The 17,696-nt window shown below is 46.2% G+C and overlaps 1 protein-coding gene across 6 annotated transcripts in view; it reads left to right on the forward strand.

Annotated features, from left to right (window-relative positions):
• Positions 1 to 17,696, forward strand: part of LOC144728793 (uncharacterized) — an 82,747-nt gene that overhangs the window by 45,390 nt on the left and 19,661 nt on the right. For 5 of the 6 annotated variants that reach the window (XR_013587567.1, XM_078608442.1, XM_078608444.1 and 2 more), the window contains 9 exons: positions 1,528 to 1,569; positions 2,701 to 2,762; positions 3,823 to 4,712; positions 6,309 to 6,456; positions 9,032 to 9,119; positions 11,192 to 11,253; positions 12,708 to 12,799; positions 14,748 to 14,877; positions 16,322 to 16,468. Coding sequence is in view for 5 of the 6 variants with exons in the window: in XM_078608442.1 (XP_078464568.1) it covers positions 1,528 to 1,569; positions 2,701 to 2,762; positions 3,823 to 4,712; positions 6,309 to 6,456; positions 9,032 to 9,119; positions 11,192 to 11,253; positions 12,708 to 12,799; positions 14,748 to 14,877; positions 16,322 to 16,468 (1,661 nt within the window). In the remaining variant the exon portion in view is untranslated. The remainder of the gene's footprint in view (positions 1 to 1,527; positions 1,570 to 2,700; positions 2,763 to 3,822; positions 4,713 to 6,308; positions 6,457 to 9,031; positions 9,120 to 11,191; positions 11,254 to 12,707; positions 12,800 to 14,747; positions 14,878 to 16,321; positions 16,469 to 17,696) is intronic. The other variant, XM_078608446.1, reaches the window with a different exon arrangement.

The following is a 17,696-nucleotide window of genomic DNA, read 5'->3' on the forward strand; positions in this document are numbered from 1 at the left end:
TGTCAACTCTCAGAATAAAATTGAAAACGTCTTCAATCTCTCAGCTTATTGGCCTACCATAACTGGAAGTTTCTTCAAAGCTTTTGTAAAATTGCGGATATTCACCATTACGTTTCTATGAATCGGTGTTGGGCAGTAGCGGTGCTTGAATTACGTAATAATGTACCAACTGTAAGAACATTTTCTATAATTGGAAGACCAATTGGCCTTAATGCCCTTTGACCTGCCGTAACGGCAAGGCCAATAAACCGAGCGACAAAGGCTATCTTTTTTTTTTATGTGGAAGGCGATTTACTCAATTTCTGTCCAATTATATAGTATGAGTGAACCATAGAACGCAATTGAAGAGACTGCATGCAAACACTTTAAATAATAATGATTTACAACCTTGTCCATCCCCTGCTGGATGATGACCTCCCCATGTCATGTCAGTCATACAAGTTGTTGTGGCACCATGGTGGCGAGATGTTAACTACCTCGTCAGGTATAAATAGGGTCGTGGGTTCTATCCTGATCCCGATCTGAACACCTGTATATTTAGTTAGCGTGTTCCTCTCTCTCCCCTCGGGTGCGTGGTTTTTTTTACAGGACTTCCAGTTTTTCCCTCCACATTTAGAATCATGCATTTAGAGTATTTGGCTGCATTAAATTTCCACGTGATAAGTCACTTTGTTTAGCTATCATTTGTGGCTGCTGAAAAAGAGCTACATTGCTCGGTGGGCCTTTCCTAGTAGATTAAAACATAGTTTCGTTTTTGTTTAGTGTTTGACCATACTTTGCCTCCATGGTTAGCGCAGGTTTGTGACTGGAAGGCCGAGGACTTATAAATATCACTCACCACTGGTGGTTGGCCATGGCCACGAATATAACTGTTGGGTTCATACTCTTAGTTTTTTCTTTACCGTATCAAGTGATACAGCAAATCTGGCTGTGACGGTCCCACCTGATGACGGAGACTTGTGTTGCCTCCGAAACGTCGTGATTTTTATTATTTTATTTTTTAAATTTAAATTTCATTTTTTACCTATGTGACTTTACCGAAAAAACTAAGAGCATGAATCCTTGCAGTCACGAAAGCTTCAAATCTAGAATTAACTGTTGGGTGTATTCATAGCACAGCGCAGTAACACTGCCCGAGCAGCGATTTCGCGGGCCAGGAATTTGTGGCTGCGTGCGTTTCCCGAGTGAATTAACGCACGGCAGCTGGTGAAACCTGCTGATGAAACGTACGGCTCAGTTGATTAGCTCACATTAGTGACAGAAACATTGTGGGGATGGCAATGTTATTGGAGGCTTGGTGTAATGAATTGGCTTAAGGAATAATGGGTAGTTGGGCAAAACAAAAGTCTCCCTCTGTAGTTCAGTAGGCTAATGCTGCTTTAAAGCACTGCGCTCGTACCGCTGGGGCCAGCTTCTGTTGGCCACTTGTAATTAAAATTGTGTTCAAGTGGTGATGATGTCAGCCCAGTTACCAATGACTGCACACACTATCGACAGTTACATTTGTTGTTTGTTTTTTTGACGTAGATTCCCTTATTCCACGTCTGAGAATTCAAACGTTTCTCTTTGGTGAGTGTTCTTTGCAGGGCATATAAAAGGGCATCGCTTTGTGTTTTATAAGAGGCTCTTAAAGGGGGCTTCAGAAACAGTTTTGCGATGTCACATTCCGGTGCTATTGTATTGCACCAGGTAGACCCCTGCTTACTGTGAATTTCTGATTGGAAGTTTCTTCCTCTTGTGGCGTGACCAGTGATGACCCAAGTGGAATAGACATGGATTGGGATGGGAAACACAAAAATAAAGGCTCCTTTTAGGGGCTGCTTTTCATTCTCTCGTACATTTTAATCCGAGCCCAATGTCTTCGGTTAAGAGGTCATATTCGCGTGATTTTAGCCCATGATATGGGACTTTGTCTCATATGCTTGGGATTTCGAGTCTTTTCATTTTGAGAAATAGTGAGCAGAAACGCCGATATTCATGTAGTTATATTTATTGAGTTTTGGAACCAACTAGCCAAAACTAGGCAAGGACACGGCACCACTATTATTCATCAGGGCAACCAGAGAGCAAAGATATATATATTTATTGACTAATAGCTGTAACAGAAAACAATTACACGCACATAAGAATCCACAATCTAGAAAATAAAGATAAAATTAACAATTTAGGAGAATAATTGAAATCACATTCTTTTAATTGAAATAAAACATGCTATCAGAGTCCTGGTGAATCTGGAGGTGTTATTTGTGTCATGATTAACATCTCTACAATGGCACTTAATGATTGATTTGTGTTATGTATTCTATAATGATGTATCAAACCAGGACCCATTTATCACAGTTCTTGTCGATTAACAATGGCCAGCTCACCAGCATCAGTTCGAGCAAGCCTGACTCCGCTTATGAAACACCGAATTTCAAAACCCATCCAGAGTTTCTTTGCATTGAATAATGCAAGCAATTGAATAATACAAGCCAACTGATAAGATGCATACCCAGAAGGCTGTGCAACCAATGGGTTGTGTAAAAAAATAATGTTTTTAAAGTGTGCAGAGACAAATATGGGTAGGAGATGTTACGTATTATTTTAAGAGAAAACAAAAATTGCTTTCGGAGGCAGTGCTGCGCTTTCCCAAAGGTGGTGACCTTGTGCCCATCTGCCTTGTGCCCATCTGCCTTGTGCCCATCTGCCCATCTGCAGAGCTCCAGGCTTCTCTCATCCACGTGCAGCACCAGCATGAAGAAGAACTACAGAAGCTTCAGGTACTGCTACACCGGGGGATCTTGCGCAGCAGATTCACGTGGATGCGATGTTAACTACTTGGCTTGGTACACAGGAGGTCGTGTGTTCGATCCCGACCCTGACGCCTTCATATTTGTAAGTTTCTCCCCGTGGTCACTTGGAGTTTTCTCCGGGCCATTCGGGTTTTCCCTCCACATTTAGAATCATGCATTGAAGTATTTGGCTACCTACATATGGTGCGAAAGAAGTTAAACATGCATACGTACTTGAGCTGCCATTTGTGACCAGTTTTCTTCTGAAAAAGGGCTATAGCTCAGTGGGCCTTACCTGGTACGTATTTTTTTTAAAGTTTAGATTCCATGAGTAACATCATTCATCAGAGGCAATTTTCGGTTCAACAGGGCATCCCGTGTTTGCACAAATTAATCGTTGAGTTGTGCACTCAGACAGACTGACCCAGTTCGCCAAGTTTTAGTTTTAATAAGCAGAAATTATATATAATAATAATACAAATATAGATAACTGTGACCAAGTGACAGGTGAATATTTATAATGATTTTCCGGAATGGCTGGGGTGCTGAACTTTGGTGCACATATGAGTCGAGTCTAAGTTTAGAAATTTTGAATTTAGGCCCCCAGAATTGCTGCCACCGAGTGGTTTAACTCATAAGGCAGTCACCTTCAAGTTGTAAATCCGTTTAATTTCACGCAAAACACTCACAAATACGTGGTCCCCATCGTCACCAAACTAAGTCATTCACCTTCGATGGTATGCAATGCTAAAGTAAATTGCTAGCATATGCCTTGAGTTTTCATAGATTGTGATCGAGCCATTGCATTATTTCAGAGGCCCCAAAATTCCAAGCCCGCCACATGTTATTGATAATACACAGGAGTGTTCACTTTGAGCTTAGAAATGACTTGAATAATTTGAATATCCCTACAGATGCACTTTTAAACATTAGTTGTATTCATCGTGAAAGACAATGACAAAATTCGCACATTTGAAAACGTAGCTTTAAAAAATTTGCGTATCAGCTTCATCTTGGAGGTTTGATCTGCACGCCCGCACACTTTCAGGACGAGAACGAGCAGGCGGTGACGCAGACGAGCGGCGAGCATGCGCGCCGTGTCTCCGACCTGGAGAGGACCATCGCGGAACTCCAGCAGAGGCTGAGCGAGCTGAGCGTGCGCCCGCCGGCCGACACGAGGGAGGCGGGGGTGGACACGCACGGCGATGTGTACACCACCATGCTGCAGCACGCGACGGTCCAGACTGAAAAACTAAACCTCCTGCTCGCCCTGGAGGAGCGCAACCAGCAGGCCAAGGGCGTGCAGACGTCGCCGGAGAAACCGAGGCATTCTCCGCCGAGCGATGTTTTTTCCAAAGAAGTGCCTTCATCACAACTGCAGCTCGGCGGCTCTGCAGAGCTGAGCAGCTTTATACCTCGACCTCCTCCCCTCCCAGGAGGTCCGGACTCTTCTGTGCCTCCACCACCACCCCCACCACCTCCTCCTCCGCCACCGCCGCTTCCACCTCTTCCCGAAGGATACATCCCTATTCCTCCTCCGCTTCCAGGAGGTTTTGTGTGCCCGCCTCCTCCGCCTCCTCCTCCTCCGCCTCCTCCGCCACCCCCGCCACCTCCTCTGCCAGGAGCTTCAGCATTCATCCCTCCTCCACCACCTCTGCCTGGAGGCCCAATGTGTCCACCTCCTCCGCCTCCTCTGCCGGGAGGCCCAATGTGTCCTCCCCCTCCTCCGCCTCTACCGGGGGCCTCAGGTGCTCCTCCAATGCCCCCACCGGCACCGCCAGGGCACGGTCTGAGCGCGCAGATGATGCTACCCGGGGGAGGCCTCGCGTTGACCCCACTGACGTCGATCCTTGACAAGCAGAGCAGGAAGCCACCCGTGGAGCCGAGCTGCCCCATGAAGCCACTTTATTGGACCCGCATTCAGCTCAAAGTGAAGAGGTACCGTCTGATGGGTGGACAATCGTCATGGTAAAGCAATACATGGTTGGGTGTGTAATCCTCTGAGCTGTATTGCTCTCAGATGTGTTTTCGGGTTGGTCTGCGATTTGTCCGCCATGGTGAGGACGTTTAGCTGCTCTTGCTGGAAGATTCTTGCTCAGTCGTGTAACGTTGCAGGCCTGCTGCTGGTATTTGTTGATTGGCTTAGATCAATGTAGGCCAGTCTACATCAGCACCAGCAGCAGCAGCAGCAGCAAGCAACGCTACTTACTTGAGAGAGAAAGTGAGCAGACATTGTGCCAAACAAAGCGCGGTAACAACCCGCAAACACATCGGAGAGCTGAGCAGTGGCATGACTGTGAAGACCTAAGCAGCAATTTTCTTCCAAGGTTTGTCTCGGTGCAGCTCTGCTGGCGGGCAGCAGAGAGGCAATGTCAGAGCTGCGGATAAGCCGCGTACCGGGCATTCTATGGGCATTGAGAATATTAATTATGACAGCGACGTTCGCGTAATGCACAATTTTTAAACGCAGCTTAAGTTCACATGACCGAACCAAAAAGAAAACTGCAGCTAGATCATCGGGGCCCATGTGGGGCGTTCAGTAATGGGCACCACGGGGCCACTGTAATAAGTTTTCATTTCTGTTGGAAAGAAATCATTTTTTTTGTAATATATTTTTTACAGATTAACAATGAGAAACTTTTTCTCTTTTCCCATCCTCCGTCAGGCAGACTTTCTGCACAGTGGTTCAGAGTAACGCTCTAAGTTAATGCATACATAATTAGTTATCTTTCAAGACTCTCCAGTGTTTGTCTTGACTTCTAAGTAATGTCGTGGCTGTGACGGTTCCACCTGAAGATGGAGGCTTGTGTTGCCTCCGAAACGTCGTGATTTTTATTTTATTTTACTTTTATTAATTTTAATGTTTTACCTACGTGACTTCACCGAAAAAACCTAAGAATGAATATTCTAACTCCTGTTAAAATAATGTAACTCGTATTATTTGTCAAAATGAGTGGTTGAATTATTCAGATGCCCAGAACATTATTTGCACCCCTAATGTTGAGGATTGTACAATTGACTGAAGGCTGTAGATACAGCAGATATTTAACTTATATCTATAAAAGGTCCTTCCACTTCTTCTCTACGATGGTACGGCTTAGATCCTTGTTTACTCTTGACGAAACTGAACCTGTCTGTCACAGCACTTGAGTAAAATGTCATCATGGAGCGTCGATTAAGGGGCCATTCTAACGAGAAGGAACGCCGTACTTTTGGTATAATTGATGAGCCATCTATGCCTTATGACCATTGACATGGATTCAAAAGAAGATGCAATTACAACACCATTGGAGGTCAACAGTGACTCAAGTTAGCTCCTACTAAAACGAGCATTGAGGCTGAACCACTTTTCGTGGGGTAATTTTGTTATTAAACAAAACACTTTCAAACCAGGTTCCCCCCCTGTGGCAATATTTGTATTACCTTCAAAATTTGTGTAGCCTGTATATTTTAGTATTTCGTTTTGAGCGTATTCCACATGAGCTCCCACGTGACAGCCGGGCTCTTGTCCGTTTTGGTTTGTGAATCGTGAAGGGACGATAGCAGCGATACATTCTGGGACAGCCTGGAGGAGCTGGTGATCAACCCCAAGGAGTTTGAAGAGCTCTTCTCGAAGAAGAGCGTCAAGGAGAAGAAGAAACCGCTGGCGGACACTTTCATTAAGAAGTCTAAAGTCAAGCAGGTGAGTACGGCAACGGATCGATGAAGAAAGTTAAGGAAGCGTTGTCTCTGCAGTGTGAATTAGCACTGTCATCATCGCTCACCTCCACAAAGCCTCTTGTGTTGACTATTCAAACTTTAAGTGCCACGATGCTGCTCTCTCTAGCCTAGGGAATCGCTCATTTATTGATCAACTTACCCTGACACCGAATGTGCCTGATCACTGAATATACTTGATCTTGCTATATATTGTAACCTCTGCAGGTTTTAGCCTGGTGTCTTATTTGGATGTGGGATTATCTTGGAAATACTATGTGTTTGTAGGTTCTAGCTGTGAGATGGCAGTTCATGGTAGTACCCCAAAGTAATTTTTAAATGTATCGATGCAGAACTTTGATTGTTGCCCCCTGATGGACGTGGTTTTTCTCTGGATTCGCCGATCTCCCCGCACGTGAAACGAAACTCTCCTTAAAGAAATTGGACAAACAACACTGAGGCCTTCATGGATAAACAAAGATAATTACAGTCATTACTGTATGTTTTGTAGTATTCAGCCAGCTGTTGAAATTCTATATTCTGATTAGTTGCGATGCGTTTGTCTATTGGAAAACCAAAGTTTACTTCCCACTGCCTTGGTTATAGTTCAAAAGAGTCACGTAATTTATATTCAGGGTTCAATCTTACGCAGTGGCGGCTCCTGCTAAATCTCTCAGGGGGGGGCAAATGTCTGGATGATTGATAAGGATAAGGTCCACCCATGCAATGGATAAATTAACAGCTTAAGCATGTAAAGGCAACTTCACTTCTTTAATATTAATGAAAAATAAAGTGACTCTTACAATACATCTTGTTTGTTTCTATACTCACTATTAATATACAATCCACTCAAGTTTCTTTTATTAAAAATTCCACTAGGTGGCGACAAATTATATTGTTGGATGAAACGTGCTTACGTATGATGACGTAAGCACGTTAGGGCGAGCCCTCCCGGAAGCCATAGAGAATGCATTGCAGCGCCCCCGTTCGAAAAAAAACATATTTGAATGTAAGTCTATGGGGCCACTCGGGGCGATTCTCAGCCGGAGGGAAATCGCCCAAAAAGAGGCGGTACTCCACAGAACGTGACATGACGCTGATTGGACTATATCCAGAGGCACAGTGACGGCTAGCGTGACTCTGTGGTTGAATGACATTGGTGGTGCGACGCCCAATCGCCCTAATGAAGAAACCGCCCCTGATCTTACGCCTGGAACCACAGAACGTATAACTTTATAATGTCACCTCAAATAATGTTTTCGTTTCAGCACGATCCCAGGCCAATGCCTGGCCATGTAATTTAATGCTGCGGGAAACATCATATAGTGCAGTGAACGAAAATAAAAATGAAGGCTTTTAAAGGCCTTGCCTTCTTTTACTTTACGCATTGGTACATGACAGATGATAATTTGTTTACTGATCCCATAGGAATGAGGCGCTGAATTGACCTTGAATTTGATTTATAACTTAGACCCTTATGGTCATTAGCTCGCTGTTCTCTAAGGTGGCCATTACCAGTTACATGCCCTGTGCCTACATCTAAAGTATTTGTTTTACTCCATCAACCTCGGGGGGCTTTTCAGATGATTGTTTTGCAAGAACAATTAAGCAGACTGTGGACTGGTTCCAACCTTTTGGCTTGCATCATCAAGAGTGTGGCCTGTTAAATCCATAATGCTGGGCTGCCAGATGTTATTGGAAAGAGCCAGTGTTGGCTCTTCTTTGTGAACATAAAATATTTTTTAAATCCTTTATATTAAGTTCGCTTGCTTGCTTAGGACCGTGCAAATCTTTCAGTCGTTTTTTAACCCACTTCCCGTGATCCAATCGAGCTGACATTTTCCACACAGACTCGTTGTGCGTGACAATTAATGTTCGTGAAAATTTTTTTCCAAAATTTTACACTTTTTAGGACAAAAATATTATATTTAATTACCAATTGCTTAATGGTGCAATACAATCATCTGACCCATAGGTGGCAGCCATCTCAAGCCAGAGGACGAGAGGACTCTAGCCGCCACGCATATAAAGGATTTATAGTGAAAAACTTTGTTTTTACGGGTTATACTTATTTTGGTATAAAATGCTGGCATGGTGTAACTGGACATGCGATCCGAAGGTCGTCGGGTCGATCTCCCAGTGCAGTGGTTGAAACTATGGGCACGTTTCTTAAATTGCCTCTGCCTCTGCCTATCAGAATAAATGGGTGCACCACGATCGGTGGGGTCGGGTGTCCTGGGTGATAGGTGCGGTTACTGCCGCCTCTTCCCAGGCGTCTGGCCAGTGTTGAAGAGCAGTCCGAAATACCCCTCCATGAGGGCTCTCTACCGCTCCCCCGAGTGGCAGGCCCATCCATCAGAATGGCCATGAGCAAGCAATGGCAGAGGCGGCCTCGATCTTTGATATTTTCTGTGGCAAAAGGCATCTATCTATTTTATGCTGTGGATGGATATTTTTGTTTCCATATCAGAGTTCTCTAGGAAATCGGTGGATTGCTGTTGGGCGCATGCAGGTGCCGTCCACGGTTGCTTTGTTGCAGTGCTCATACTTTCCTGGCACAGGTCGTGAAGGTCCTGGACAGCAAGCGGTCGCAAGCCGTCGGTATCCTCATGTCCAGCCTCCACCTGGAGATGAAGGACATTCAGCAAGGTGTGCCATCTCTCGCTTCGTTTGACACGCACACCGGATGGTGCGTCTTCTATCGCATCACTGGTGGCGAGACGTTAACTACCTTGCCTGGTATACAGGAGGTCGTGGGTTCGATTCCGACCCTGACGCCTGCTGTATATTTGGAGTTTACATGTTCTCCCCATGGTCGCGTAGATTTTTCACCACGTCCTCCGATTTTTCCCTCCCAAATTTAGAAACGTGCTTTTGAAGTATTTGGCTGCTATCCATGTTCACATGATAAGCCACTTGGTTGAGCTATCATTTGTGGCCAGGTCGCTTCTGAAAAAAAGAGCTACATAGCTCAGTGGGCCTTGCCTTGTATATTAAAACATAGTTTAGTTTTAGTTTAGTGGTTGACCATACTTTGCCTCCATGGTTAGTGCAGGTTAGTAACTGGAAGGCAAGATGGCTTATAAATATCACTCTCCACTTGTGTTGGCCACCAGTGGAGAGTGATATATGGCTCCGTGGGCCCTACCTGGTAAAATAACAAAAATAGTTTCAGTTTATAGTTTAGAATGCGTCCGATCCCGACACATCTCGGAAGCTAAGCAGGCTGGCACTTGCACGTGGCATAGATGGGTGACCACCATGCGCAATTGGCTGTTATGGGCTCTGGGGCTATTTGGCTATTTTGGTGGACAGGAGATGAAAGGGCAAAAACAAATGATTGTTGTACTGTACACGATGCTGTACTTCTAAGTCTTTGATCTCCGACTTCACTGACCCACACTAACTAGTGGGATGAAGTATGGGCAGATAACATGTTAAGGCTGGCACGGTGTAGGGAAGCCCTCGCACAGCAGTGGATTGACCAAGGGCTGGTGCACATTGCGTTGCTGCCCTCAAAACTCTCTTTGTGAGACTCGGGCATGAACACTGAGCCTCAGGCATTCGCATGAACCCCGAGGAATAGCGGTGAAACATAGACATTACACCGATGACACAACTGAGATAACATTGTGAAGAAAAGCAACAGAGGGATTTTGCCAAACATCGAAATGCAGAACCCTCTTAAGCGAGAGTCTTGGGACTCAATGAGGTATTCTTCAGTAAATAAATACAATTATTAGTACGTCTGCCTCATAGGGTGCTGTATTGTTCCCGGAATTATATCCTGTCCGTGGCTGCTACGTATGTAAGATGCTCGATAGATTTTTATCCGTATAAAATAAGATGAAAATAATGCACAAATTGATAGTAAATAGCGTGCTTTGTCATGTCAGAGCAGCACCCCCCACGTGTGCCGTGGCCTTCGGCTGACAGAGAACGCGCCCTGGCTGTCTGCTATTGTCACCCAAACGCTCCCTGTCATAGTCCGTGTAGGGTCAGCATTTGTGAGCAGTGATTCTGGCAAATTGCCCCTTGTCAGAGTTATGTCCAACGTCCAACATAACTCGGTGTAATTTGCGGAGTGTCGCAAGGCAACCCCCTAAAGCTTTTGTTAGCGATCGCATGTAATTCCGTGAGAAAGAAAAAAAAATGCAATTTATTTGTAAATTTCTCATACAGTTCGCGTCTGAAATTAGGCCATGTTATGCAAGTTTTAAACGATTTTTAAAGAATGCAATAGTCTTCATGTTAATTATTTTATTCTTAGGTTTTTTCGGTAAAGTCACGTCGGTAAAACATCAAAATTAATGAAAATAAAATAAAATAAAAACAAAAATCACGACGTTTCGGAGGCAACACAAGTCTCCGTCATCAGGTGGGACCGTCACAGCCAGATTAGCTGCATCTAATCTGGCTGTGACGGTCCCACCTGATGACGGAGACTTGTGTTGCCTCCGAAACGTCGTGATTTTTGTTTTTATTTTATTTTATTTTCATTAATTTTGATGTTTTACCGACGTGACTTTACCGAAAAAACCTAAGCATATGATTCCTTGCAGTCACGAAAGCTTCAAATCTAGAGTGTTAATTATTGTATGGTGCGCCTCCAAATAACTCTTGGTAAACACTGTGCTTTTAATGTTTGAAAACGTGAACGTGTAATCTCTTTACTCCGAGCAATGAATGTGACGCACTTGCATGTTGTATGTCTCTGACAGCTGTCTTATACTTGGACAATTCCGTCGTCGATTTGGAGACACTGCAGGCGCTTTATGAAAATGTGAGTGTCACACACGAAGCTTCACGCCAGATTACTTGGGTAGGGGGGAACTTTTAATGGAAGAAGTTTAGGAACGGATGCTCTGTGTTTTTCGCCTGATTAAAAAAGCCAATTACGATAAAATGAACAGAAATATATTTATTCGCATATGTAGGTACATTTCCAAGTCATCATTAGTATTCATTCCCATTGATATAGTCCATAAACAAAAGTTAATGGATATGTAAAACATTATTATCATGGTGGCAGAGTTCTTGGCACACTTGGCAATCAATCCGACGCTCTGGGTTCAATTCCCGGCCACAGCCAGAATCGGTGGCAAGTGACAATTTGAACAACGAGTTCTAATCCCCCCCCCCTTCACCAAACCTGCATTAACGAGCATCAAGAAGTATGGTCACACTACCCTCGTGACTGACACATTATAAGGCGTTGATATCATCCAACAGTGCATTGACAAACAGCTGCACATTATTATGATGCATTTTTCAATAAACATTTGCATTGTATATCCATATATAATACAACTCATTTGCAATTAGAATGTTATAGGAATACGTTGGTTTTAGAGCCAGTATTCTTGAGGTGGTTGGATAGCCCAGAGGGTCAGGGCACGAATGAGATCCTCGGTGCAAATGCTGTCATGAAACCGGCATCTAAAGCGGAGTGAGTTGATGGTCTCAGCCCAGTCACCAATGACTGCACAAAAACGTCTCATTAAGTTTGCTTCCGCACTTAATTTGGCTAATCTTCGACTATGGGAATGGAAAATATCAGTTTGATTGTCATGCAGTGAACGATGCTGTTTGTGGCAGAGCGAGTGAGAGAGCGTTGTCCTCTGTGGTGTGGAGCAGAGGTCACTTGAAGGAGGTTTCAGAGGTCACTCTGTGATATCCACTTCCGTGGGCCATTCTCTAACATGAAGGATTTCGCTGCTCTTGCGAGAGATCCAATAGATACTTGCCTCATGACGCCGGCATCACAAAGGGAGAAAGACAAAAAGACAAAAAAGACCAATAGTCATTCCGTGGAGAGCATTCCGCCATCGCTGCGTAGGTTTTCACGTTTGTGTTGCGTAGCTCTCCAATGTGTTGTTCGGCATCATGTCCGACGTTTCTCTGCACACACTAGGAGCTCCTACAGGAACCCAATCGAGCTGCTGAATTGCTCCCTCAAAAAACAAAGCGTTGGCTGCTGCTGTTTGCATAGGCCGGCGCTGATGTTGAGCCGAGCCAATCGGTAACACCAGCGGCGGTCTGCAACGCTCTGTATCACCGCGGTAGAATGCCAGCAGCGCTGTTTGGCTCCAAAGGAAGCTCGCATGATGCGGAGCAAATAATCGGAACGCCATGCCGAACAGCTTGCGGTTTAAAAAGTCCATCATTCCCGTCCACCAGAGGGTGCTGCTTAGCCGTGTGCTTGTTTGTTGCTTTCATATGGAAATGCTTTTGCAGAGAGCCCAGAAGGAAGAACTTGAGAAAATAGAGAAGCACGTGAAGCCGAGCAAAGACAAGAGCGAGCACAAGCCACTGGACAAACCCGAGCAGTAAGCCCAACGTTGTTGACCGACGTCAAGGTGTTTCAATCACGTTCGCGTCTGCCGTTCATCGTTGTGCTCAGCGTTGTCACAAATGCTTTGTTTCCATTGGACGCACAACCCGAGGCGCGACTTTGGCGGGTCCGAGTTGGCCTGGCTTCTCCCAGAACTCATATTAAGTGGCGAGTCGAGTTTGTAAATTTTCAACGGAAATGCGGCGTTTGCGTGATTTGCCGAATCGCTCGATTCATTCTGTGAGCTGGGCAGATCTTTCTCAGGCGTTCTTTTCAGCAAGACTTTTCCGAAAATAATAGAATAGGTGAAGACCACATTGCTGACACATGTATACATTGAACTTTAACTGCAATCTTCCTGCACAACAAAATGTTTGATTGAGGAGGAGAAGTGGTGAATTGTTAAACTCCCCATTGAGCTCGTTTGCTCTCTCATGGGCATTGCCACAAAAACAACGGCAGCATCTTGGCTACTCTGTTCGTTGCTCACACACCCAACCTCTCTTTGCCACTTTACTCACATTTTTTTGTTGCTAAACTCACCCGCCGGTGTCGCAAACTCCACTCAATGTGAGTGGACAATAAGATCATGTTAATGACCTGCAAGGCGCTAAATAGACGCCTTACAATGTGAATTATTGTTCACCCGGTGTCCCAACTCACAGGACGTACATCGCTGTTATCGATGACAACAATTACGCCCAAGCCAGCGTTGCTTTTGAAAGCCACCGATGGCGTCACAACCAAAAAAAACTCCTACCCCACTCCTGTGATCTCGGCACTATATCCACTTTCATTTTCACGTTTCCCGCTGTTAAATGGCGGTGTGCTTAGCGCATGTTGCATTTCGCGTCGCTAGCCACAAGGTGGCGGTCTCACTCTGCTCGACTGTGTTTCGCTGTGATGAGAGAGGCAATGTGCCTCTCCCAATGTGCCTCTCTCATCACAATGCCTCTCACGCTGACAGTGATTGTTGAATGGCAATGGTAGCTGCCCTCCGTGATTGCCTTTGTCTTGTTTCTCTCGATGGGTTGGTTTATATGCTACAACGGTGATGCAAAGTCAACAAGAATTTGACTTCGATAACATTAAAAACAGACATGTTTCAAGCACACCCGTTTGAATGCAAGGAACAAAATGACGCGTCTTAGCTAAACAACGCATGATGGTTTCCCTCAAAAGTTGTAATAATCAAACATCTGTAGCCAAATAATTGTAAAAAAAATATGAAGTTAATTCACGAAATCATATTTATAAAAAAACACATGTGCAACCGTTCAACTGCCGATAGCACAGTATACCAAACTCCAGTCCTCAACCCCCTACAGTGAGTAGAGTCTACGGTTCCTCACCTACCTGCAATCTCCTTTCAAATTCAAATGAAGTCATTACACGCTGCGTGTGCTCAGAAATGGCCCCCACGTCACATGACACCAATTCGCATGAAATGGCCCTCTTTTGTGTGAATGTGTTCACACATGCCTCGCGTGATGTAGAGTGCTATTTGAATATCTTATGCCATGTGGCGCATGGTTAGCGAGCTTCAGGCACATTCAGCATGTAATGAACCTTTCTGCATTTTCACGGAGAAGACCGCGGTGTACTGTGAGGAGCAGATTTTTGGAAGCGCTGGCGAGTTTTAAACGGTAACGGGGACGGTACGCGCGGCTTGATTTCAGCTGTTTCTGTTCGGCTCAGCGGCTTGTAAAATATTTCCCAACGCAGCACACCACATCCAGTATACCTCTCACGAGGGCTCTGGCTATTAAATACACGACACCTCTCGGACCTATTCCAGTCTAATCAGCAGTCCAGAAAACATTCCATGATAATTCAAGCCCTGACCGTGGGGACTGCAGTCTGGCGCCGGGCCTTCTTAGTTTTCATTGGTAATGGTGGCTCTTTGTGTGTGTGTGCGCGCGTGTGTGCGCTCGTGTGCCAAGGTTCCTGTACGAGCTGTCACGGATCCCGTGCTTCGCGGAACGCGTATTCTGCGTCATCTTCCAGGCCACGTTCACCGAGGGCATCACCACGATCCGCCGCAAGATGCTCATCCTGCAGCGCGTGTGCAAGGTGCGACGCCACCTCACCACTTACTCATCGTCATCGTCATCATAATAATAATAATTTGTTTTTGATATCGCACCCTTTATGCCGGGCCGTCTCAGAGCGCGTTACACGCAATAAGCAACTTAACGTCACTTCTCATCTCAAACATTTGAAAGGGCACCCCCAGGGGCAGCTGGCCCCGTGTGGCACAGGGTGACTCGGCACCAACCTGCCAGCGGGGCGTTACTCTGCCAGTAGCGGGAGGGAGGCGATGATTGCTGCTGCTGCTGCTGCTGCTGCTGCTGCTGCTGCTGCTGCTGCTGCTGCTGCTGCTGCTGCTGCTGCTGCTGCTGCTGCTGCTGCTGCTGCTGCTGCTGCTGCTGCTGCTGCTGCTGCTGCTGCTGCTGCTGCTGCTGCTGCTGCTGCTGCTGCTGCTGCTGCTGCTGCTGCTGCTGCTGCTGCTGCTGCTGCTGCTGCTGCTGCTGCTGCTGCTGCTGCTGCTGCTGCTGCTGCTGCTGCTGCTGCTGCTGCTGCTGCTGCTGCTGCTGCTGCTGCTGCTGCTGCTGCTGCTGCTGCTGCTGCTGCTGCTGCTGCTGCTGCTGCTGCTGCTGCTGCTGCTGCTGCTGCTGCTGCTGCTGCTGCTGCTGCTGCTGCTGCTGCTGCTGCTGCTGCTGCTGCTGCTGCTGCTGCTGCTGCTGCTGCTGCTGCTGCTGCTGCTGCTGCTGCTGCTGCTGCTGCTGCTGCTGCTGCTGCTGCTGCTGCTGCTGCTGCTGCTGCTGCTGCTGCTGCTGCTGCTGCTGCTGCTGCTGCTGCTGCTGCTGCTGCTGCTGCTGCTGCTGCTGCTGCTGCTGCTGCTGCTGCTGCTGCTGCTGCTGCTGCTGCTGCTGCTGCTGCTGCTGCTGCTGCTGCTGCTGCTGCTGCTGCTGCTGCTGCTGCTGCTGCTGCTGCTGCTGCTGCTGCTGCTGCTGCTGCTGCTGCTGCTGCTGCTGCTGCTGCTGCTGCTGCTGCTGCTGCTGCTGCTGCTGCTGCGTGTAATAACAATTGAGTGATTTGCAGGTAATTTAATTTGGTTTTAATTCTAGATTTGAAGCTTTTGTGACTGCAAGGATTCATATTCTTAGGTTTTTTCGGTAAAGTCACGTAGGTAAAAAATTAAAATTAATAAAAGTAAAATAAAAATATGTATGTTTGTGCCATGACGCCGGCACACAATGGCCCACTCATAAGCCGGGGGGCACCTTCCCCGTCTCCCGTGAAGCAGATGGCGCGAATGTTTTTACGCCGGGTATTTTCACTGCCTCGGACCATAACGCGACGTGCGTATCCCTCTCATGCCTCATCTCCCTCTGATCTCCTAATTTATCATCGTGTGTTGCGTTTGTGTGTTGCGCCTCGTCCTCCCTCTGCGTCTGCTTGACCTCGCTGCTGCTGCTGCTGCTGCTGGTGCGGCCGGTGGCGCCGCCATCAGAGCCTGCGCACCAGCGAGGGAGTGCAGCAGGTGCTGGGGCTCATCCTGGCGCTGGGGAACTACATGAACGGAGGGAACCGCACTCGGGGCCAGGCAGACGGATTCGGCCTCGAGATCCTTCCCAAGCTCAGCGACGTCAAGAGCAGCGTACGCGCCTCCCCTACCCCTCTCCTCCCTTGTCACGCGAGGGTCAAGGGATCGGTAGATTTACTCACTCTGCCAGTGAAGTACGCGAGAGTGGATCGAGGCTGCAGAGAGAGTGAGAAATGATGACGTAAGGAAACGGTTGGTGGTGAAAACAACTTTCGCGGACAAAGTCAAGGAGAGAAGAGACGACATTGGTGTTCGTGCACGCTACGAGAATGAGCCAGGAGTTGATCTCATCGTTGGTGATGCAGACAGGAGTGGAAGTAAAGAGGAGTAGGGGAAGAGAGAGAACACCAGGTAGATAGATGCAGTGGTAAGAGATCTAGAAGAATGGGGGATGAGATTGAGACGAGCAGTGATACTGGATAAAGAAAGAAAACCATGGTGGAAATTCATCCAGCCATATCTTTGCTGATGAGCTGATAGAAGAGACAGATGATGATGATATACTTGCAGGCATAAAATAGGCATGGTGGAGGAAGAGTGGCATAGTGATCCATGCACTACACTATGAACCTGGTAACCTAAGTTAGGTTCTTGGCCATGGCTGACATCAGTGGGATAGCCTGGGGAAGCCTTCAACTGGCAGTGGACTACCAAAGGGCTTTAGATTGTTATGTTTGTTAGACAGTAAAAATTCGGTCCTCAGTAGTTTTAGAATGGCGATGAAACTTTTTTAGGATCATTATTCAGTATCCAGGAATATTCTTGCTTGCGTATTTTTTGAAGTCTCATCAATTTGTGTGATCATTATTTTTGTCATTTATATGCGGTTATGTTCCCGCAAGGAAGCCAAAAGGCACAATTAGCCCATCGTTTGAATATAATTAGCATTTAATTGTTGATATTCAGATTACAGTTAAAGTTTTGACTCTGTGCTTAAGCATAATTTTAAATCAATTATGACATGCCTAGTGTGTAGGTCGAGTGTTTAGCATCAGGTATCTATTATGTCTGTGCGTGTGCCTCAAAGCTTATACTCGCCATAAGAAATGGCCGAACGTTGACAAATGTGGTCTAAGTGAAACCAGAATGACTGTCGGGAGGTAATGGGACAATGAAATTGGTTGGTTAACCTTTGACCTCCGAGTAGTAAATATGTACGGGGGCGTGTGGGGGTAACCAACTTCATAGATAGAAACGATGTATTTTATGCACCCTGGAATAACGATTCTAATTCTAATTGATGGACATTTCTTTTCCGCTAACCACTCGGTTTGCATTACAG

The sequence above is a fragment of the Lampetra planeri genome, chromosome 30, assembly GCF_965212315.1.
Source record: "Lampetra planeri chromosome 30, kcLamPlan1.2.h2, whole genome shotgun sequence".
Lineage (NCBI taxonomy): Eukaryota > Metazoa > Chordata > Hyperoartia > Petromyzontiformes > Petromyzontidae > Lampetra > Lampetra planeri.